General features: G+C 39.6%; 1 protein-coding gene across 1 annotated transcript in view; it reads left to right on the forward strand.

Annotated features, from left to right (window-relative positions):
* The window catches only part of LOC107740379 (gamma-sarcoglycan-like), an 11,123-nt gene continuing 4,306 nt past the window's right edge, over nucleotides 1-6,817 (forward strand). The window contains exons 1-4 of the mRNA XM_016552807.1: nucleotides 1-208; nucleotides 2,917-3,111; nucleotides 3,292-3,393; nucleotides 3,473-3,560. Of these exons, the coding sequence (XP_016408293.1) occupies nucleotides 2,917-3,111; nucleotides 3,292-3,393; nucleotides 3,473-3,560 (385 nt within the window). The 5' untranslated portion in view covers nucleotides 1-208. The remainder of the gene's footprint in view (nucleotides 209-2,916; nucleotides 3,112-3,291; nucleotides 3,394-3,472; nucleotides 3,561-6,817) is intronic.

Genomic DNA, 6,817 nt, shown 5'->3' on the forward strand with positions numbered 1-6,817 from the left:
GAGGTGTAGAGACCTCTCAAGGATATGTGAGCTCCTGAGAGGAAGTTTGGGAAGGGAGGGGGTGTCTGCACTGAGACTGATCCAGAATCAGATTTATGGAAGGCAGCTGTTGAGGGTTTGACAGACAGACGGATCGGAGCACTGCTGCGTAACACAAGCAGATTCAAGTCTGCAGAGGAGTGTGTCAGATCACACTTAAACAGCAAGGGTAAGTCAGACTTTTAAGTTATAACTCTTATTATTTTATTCAAGTTTGATTTTTGACTTGATTTTTTAATATCAGTCTTGTTTCTCATGCCTAATAATGTTTATATGAACAGAAAATATGGAATAACTGGAGGCATGAATGAATGTAAACCTGATTATAATCACATTGATTAAACACTGTTCATTGTTGTTTGGTAAATTATATAATCTTTTACTCATTAATGTAATACAAATAAAGTATCAAAATGCCCACATATCCAATAAAAATACAACTTTTAATGGGGTGCACTTACTTTTGCACCGAACTGTATTTGAATCCCTTTTTCATGTTGTTAAAATATTACCATGAGCCACTGAAATGAAGAAATAGTCGCACTTCTGAGGCCGAACATATGAATTCTCAGTCATATTTTTTGCACTCTGATCATTATTTCAAACACTTTGGTTGTTTTTCTTTTTTTAAATGAGAGCACGATCCTGGGACCTATTTTTAGAGGGCAGAGGCATTACGGCGCGCTGGAGTTATGCAGACGGCAAGATTAGATGGAGTGGGGAGAGCTTCATACAGCTTGTTATGTTTGCCCACAGCCTCTCTCCACAAGCTCTTATCTGGGCTCCTCAGAGAACTGGTTTTCCCACCTCATAACTGTTTATCCTCCAGCAGAACTCCACAGAAACGGAGCAATATCACGCCCGCTCAGTCTTCCTGGGTCCTCTTGATATTTGATCAGGTCCAGGTTTGACACCACGAGGATCTCGGAATCTCTGTTAAAAACAAAGTCAGACCCCGGTGGCTTGGAAAGACGGTGTTCTGCTGTAATTTTTTTTCTCTTGGCAGCTTAGACGAGACTGGAAACAGTGAAAGAGCATCAGTAGGGTGGGTTCATGGAAAAAAGTCCTGAGAGAGAAAGAGAGAGGCTGTCTGTGAGCAACTTATGGAGTCAAGATGTTTACTTTCTTGTACGACTTTAATGATCCTCTGCAGCCATTGATATCGTATGAATGTTTAATTACTGGTTGGTAATTATGTTTTAAAAGGGATTAGAAAGGAATGGGAATTGGATCATGCAACTCCAAACCCAAGGGATGTTTGGATGAGTTGCTGGGGAGACACGAAGGCTGTGTTTCAGTTTTTCCTTCATCTGACAATGGCATGTTCACTCAGGATTTGATTCTGAAATTAAAGTGAATGTTGTACTACATACAGCACTCGCTTGACAAAAAAAAAAAACATCTCAGAGATCTCTGTTTTGACAGAAAACAGCAAATATAATGAGATTTATATGTTATCAAGAAAATGTGAGGCTGGTTACTAGGATGTTTTTAAACGGTTGAAGATGTTTTGAGTGGTGTTAAGCACATTGCTACACCACTGTTTGAAAGTTTGGGGTCAGCAATACAGCAATGATGCATTAAACTAATCAAAAGTGACAGTAAACACATTTATATTGTTACAGATGATTTCTATTCAAATAAATGCTTTTCGTTTGAACTTGCTGTTCACCAAAAACCCTGAAAAATCCACAAACATTTTAAGCATCACAACTGTTTTACCGTTTTTTTTTTTTTGTTTGTTTGTTTTTTTTGAGCAGGAAATCAGCATATTAGAATGATTTCTGAAGGGTCATGTGACTCTAAAGACTGGAGTAATGATGCTGAAAATTCAGTTTCGCATCACAGGAATAAATTACACTTTATATTTTGGAAAAAAGTTGTTTAAATTGTACCAATATTTTACAGTATTACTGTTTTTATAGAGTTTTTGATCAAATAAATGCAGCCATGGTGAGCATAAGAGACGTCTTACCGAAGACTTTACCATCCACAAACTTTTGAACGGTAGTGTTGCTAGGGTGTTTTGGGTAATTTAGAATAATAATTTAGCACACTAGAATACTCAAGCATACTTAGCATACTTAAAGGAACACTCCATTATTTTTGAAAATAGGCTAATTTTCCAACTCCCCTAGAGTTAAACAGTTGAGTTTTACCGTTTTCTAATCCATTCAGCCGATTTCCGGGTCTGGCGGTAGCACTTTTAGCTGTAGCTTAGCATAGATCATTGAATCTGATTAACTATTAATTAAGGGCTTTCCCTCAATAAACTGCAAATTTTCTGCTTATTAATAGTTAGTAAGATAGTTGTTAAGTTTAGGTATGGGGTCGGATTAAGGGATCTAAAATATGGTCATGCAGAATAAGGCAGAATAATTGCTTTATAAGTACTAATAAAACAGCTGATGTTCCAGTAATATGCATGCTAATAAACAGCTAGTTGATTGTGAGAATTGGTTCTTAAAATAAAGTGTTACCAATATTTGTTGTTGATAAACGTGTAGTTCATGGATCAAATGCAATTAAAATGCAATTCATAAATACAATGATTTGAACATATTGCTTCGATAAGCATACTTTTAATTTCAGAATTAAAATGAATTTTCATTTTATTTCTTGGAAAAAACCACACACACGCACACACACACAACTGCTTCTCTGCTTATTTAAAAACTTTTCTTTACCAAATCAAAGTCATGTGGTACAAACAACTTACAGAACAAAAATCAAGGTGTGTCAAGGTCAATAAGTTTCTAATGTATCAGATAATTTGACTAATGACAAGGCAAGGTTAGTTCAGGCTGTAAAATATCTTGTGTACTTTTCATGAATTGTAGTTTTAATGTGTAGTTGACCACGAATCTTCATTCCCAGATGGTGCGTGAGCAGTACCTCACCACCACAGATGAGTCTGGGGCTCTGGCTCCAGTCAATGAGTACATCTACATGATTGGCATCTACGGCTGGAGGAAACGCTGCCTCTATCTGTTCGTTCTGCTTCTCCTCATCATTCTGGTGGTGAACTTTGCCCTAACGATCTGGATCCTGCGAGTCATGTGGTTCAATACGGTGAGAGAACTTCCCTTAAAGGACTTCAGATCACATATGTAATCCATTTTTAATAGAAAAATGAATCCATATTTAGATTTTGCCCTTGGTTGAGCCACTTTATCTCAGCTGGCCACTGCATGCTGTCACATGAAGTCACACTGATGCTGAGAAAGCACTCTGTGTTGTTGGCTGTTGCAGGAAGGCATGGGATACCTGCAGGTCAATGAAGATGGACTGAGACTGGAGGGAGAATCTGACTTTTTGTTCCCTGTCTATGCCCAGGAAATTGATTCCAGAGAGGTAAGAGGTATTTACTCTTAAACATGGATAAATAGATTGATTTAGTTGCCCATTTTGTCCATTCTCATCTTCATTACAGGATTCAGCTCTTCTGGTGCACTCCTCTGAAAACGTTACACTCAATGCTCGCAATGCCAATGGTGATGTAACAGGAAGTGTGTCTGTAGGTATGAGATACACAAAACACTTATTGGCTGATTACATGATTTTGACATCTTTCTCAGTGTATTGTATTGCATTATTAGTTTTGGTCCAAAAACAAAAACTACAGAGCTTTGATCATAACAATAAGCAGTTTAATATATCCGTCACGTTCATGTTTTCTTTTGTTACAGTGGTTTTTGATTAATCCTCTCCTGTTCCCCCTCCTGTTAATCATCATCCTCTGTGTATTTAAACCCTGAGTTCTCTTCTGTTTCTTTGTCTCGTGTTGAAGTTATGTTCATTGTGTTGTGGTAGTGCTCTTTCATTTTCTTAGTGTGTTTATTGCTCATTCCGCATCGTGTGTAAATCCCTTTTGGATTACCACCGCAACGCCTGACAATCATCATACATCATACATGTTATAAAGAACTCTCTGATTTACATTACAGCCAAAATTTCATCTTACTTTTTGCCTATATAAATAACAGCAACTGCACTAAATTGCCTATTTTTACTCAGGGCCTCTTAATAAGACTGAGAAGTTATTTCCTCCTCAAATATGAGTTCCATATTCTCACTACATCAAATTATATGACAACGAAATCTCCACAACACAACGCATTGGACTAATTTTGTTGTTTTGTGCTAATTTCACTGTGTTGTACTAATTTCGTTGTGTTGCGGCTTGTTTCCTTTGTGTTGTGCTAATTTCGATGTTGTGCTAATTACGTTGTGTTGCGTCTTGTTTCCGTTGTGTTGCGACTTGTTTCTGTTGTGTTGCAACTTGTTTCTGTTGTGTTGCCACTTGTTTCTGTTGTGTTGCAACTTGTTTCTGTTGTGTTGTGCTAATTACGTTGTGTTGCGACTTGTTTCTGTTGTGTTGTGCTAATTACGTTGTGTTGCGACTTGTTTCCGTTGTGTTGTGGTAATTACGTTGTGTTGCGACTTTTTTCTGTTGTGTTGTGCTAATTACGTTGTGTTGCATCTTGTTTCTGTTGTGTTGTGCTAATTACGTTGTGTTGCATCTTGTTTCCGTTGTGTTGCGGCTTGTTTCTGTTGTGTTGCGGCTTGTTTCCTTTGCGTTGCGACTTGTTTCTGTTGTGTTGTGCTAATTACGTTGTGTTGCATCTTGTTTCCGTTGTGTTGCGGCTTGTTTCTGTTGTGTTGCGGCTTGTTTCCTTTGCGTTGCGACTTGTTTCTGTTGTGTTGTGCTAATTACGTTGTGTTGCATCTTGTTTCCGTTGTGTTGCGGCTTGTTTCTGTTGTGTTGCGGCTTGTTTCCTTTGCGTTGCGACTTGTTTCTGTTGTGTTGTGCTAATTACGTTGTGTTGCATCTTGTTTCCGTTGTGTTGCGGCTTGTTTCTGTTGTGTTGCGGCTTGTTTCCTTTGCGTTGCGACTTGTTTCTGTTGTGTTGTGCTAATTACGTTGTGTTGCATCTTGTTTCCGTTGTGTTGCGGCTTGTTTCTGTTGTGTTGCGGCTTGTTTCCTTTGCGTTGCGACTTGTTTCTGTTGTGTTGTGCTAATTACGTTGTGTTGCATCTTGTTTCCGTTGTGTTGCGGCTTGTTTCTGTTGTGTTGCGGCTTGTTTCCTTTGCGTTGCGACTTGTTTCTGTTGTGTTGTGCTAATTACGTTGTGTTGCATCTTGTTTCCGTTGTGTTGCGGCTTGTTTCTGTTGTGTTGCGGCTTGTTTCCTTTGCGTTGCGACTTGTTTCTGTTGTGTTGTGCTAATTACGTTGTGTTGCATCTTGTTTCCGTTGTGTTGCGGCTTGTTTCTGTTGTGTTGCGGCTTGTTTCCTTTGCGTTGCGACTTGTTTCTGTTGTGTTGTGCTAATTACGTTGTGTTGCATCTTGTTTCCGTTGTGTTGCGGCTTGTTTCTGTTGTGTTGCGGCTTGTTTCCTTTGCGTTGCGACTTGTTTCTGTTGTGTTGTGCTAATTACGTTGTGTTGCATCTTGTTTCCGTTGTGTTGCGGCTTGTTTCTGTTGTGTTGCGGCTTGTTTCCTTTGCGTTGCGACTTGTTTCTGTTGTGTTGTGCTAATTACGTTGTGTTGCATCTTGTTTCCGTTGTGTTGCGGCTTGTTTCTGTTGTGTTGCGGCTTGTTTCCTTTGCGTTGCGACTTGTTTCTGTTGTGTTGTGCTAATTACGTTGTGTTGCATCTTGTTTCCGTTGTGTTGCGGCTTGTTTCTGTTGTGTTGCGGCTTGTTTCCTTTGCGTTGCGACTTGTTTCTGTTGTGTTGTGCTAATTACGTTGTGTTGCATCTTGTTTCCGTTGTGTTGCGGCTTGTTTCTGTTGTGTTGCGGCTTGTTTCCTTTGCGTTGCGACTTGTTTCTGTTGTGTTGTGCTAATTACGTTGTGTTGCATCTTGTTTCCGTTGTGTTGCGGCTTGTTTCTGTTGTGTTGCGGCTTGTTTCCTTTGCGTTGCGACTTGTTTCTGTTGTGTTGTGCTAATTACGTTGTGTTGCATCTTGTTTCCGTTGTGTTGCGGCTTGTTTCTGTTGTGTTGCGGCTTGTTTCCTTTGCGTTGCGACTTGTTTCTGTTGTGTTGTGCTAATTACGTTGTGTTGCATCTTGTTTCCGTTGTGTTGCGGCTTGTTTCTGTTGTGTTGCGGCTTGTTTCCTTTGCGTTGCGACTTGTTTCTGTTGTGTTGTGCTAATTACGTTGTGTTGCATCTTGTTTCCGTTGTGTTGCGGCTTGTTTCTGTTGTGTTGCGGCTTGTTTCCTTTGCGTTGCGACTTGTTTCTGTTGTGTTGTGCTAATTACGTTGTGTTGCATCTTGTTTCCGTTGTGTTGCGGCTTGTTTCTGTTGTGTTGTGCTAATTATGTTGTGTTGCATCTTGTTTCTGTTGTGTTGTGCTAATTACGTTGTTTTGCGTATTGTTTCTGTTGTGTTGTGCTGATTACGTTGTGTTGCATCTTGTTTCCGTTGTGTTGCGGCTTGTTTCCGTTGTTGCGTATTGTTTCTGTTGTGTGTGCTGCGGCTTGTTTCTGTTGTGTTGTGACTTGTTTCTGTTGTGTTGTGGTAATTACGTTGTGTTGCATCTTGTTTCTGTTGTGTTGTGCTAATTACGTTGTGTTGCATCTTGTTTCTGTTGGGTTGCAGCTTGTTTCCGTCGTGTTGCGACTTGTTTCTGTTGTGTTGTGCTAATTACGTTGTGTTGCATCTTGTTTCTGTTGTGTTGTGCTAATTACGTTGTGTTGCGTATTGTTTCTGTTGTGTTGTGCTAATTGCGTTGTGTTGCATCTTGTTTCCGTTGTGTTGCGGCTTGTTTCCGTTGT

Source organism: Sinocyclocheilus rhinocerous, unplaced genomic scaffold (genome assembly GCF_001515625.1).
Source record: "Sinocyclocheilus rhinocerous isolate Xijiao unplaced genomic scaffold, SAMN03320098_v1.1 scaffold315, whole genome shotgun sequence".
Classification (NCBI taxonomy): domain Eukaryota; kingdom Metazoa; phylum Chordata; class Actinopteri; order Cypriniformes; family Cyprinidae; genus Sinocyclocheilus; species Sinocyclocheilus rhinocerous.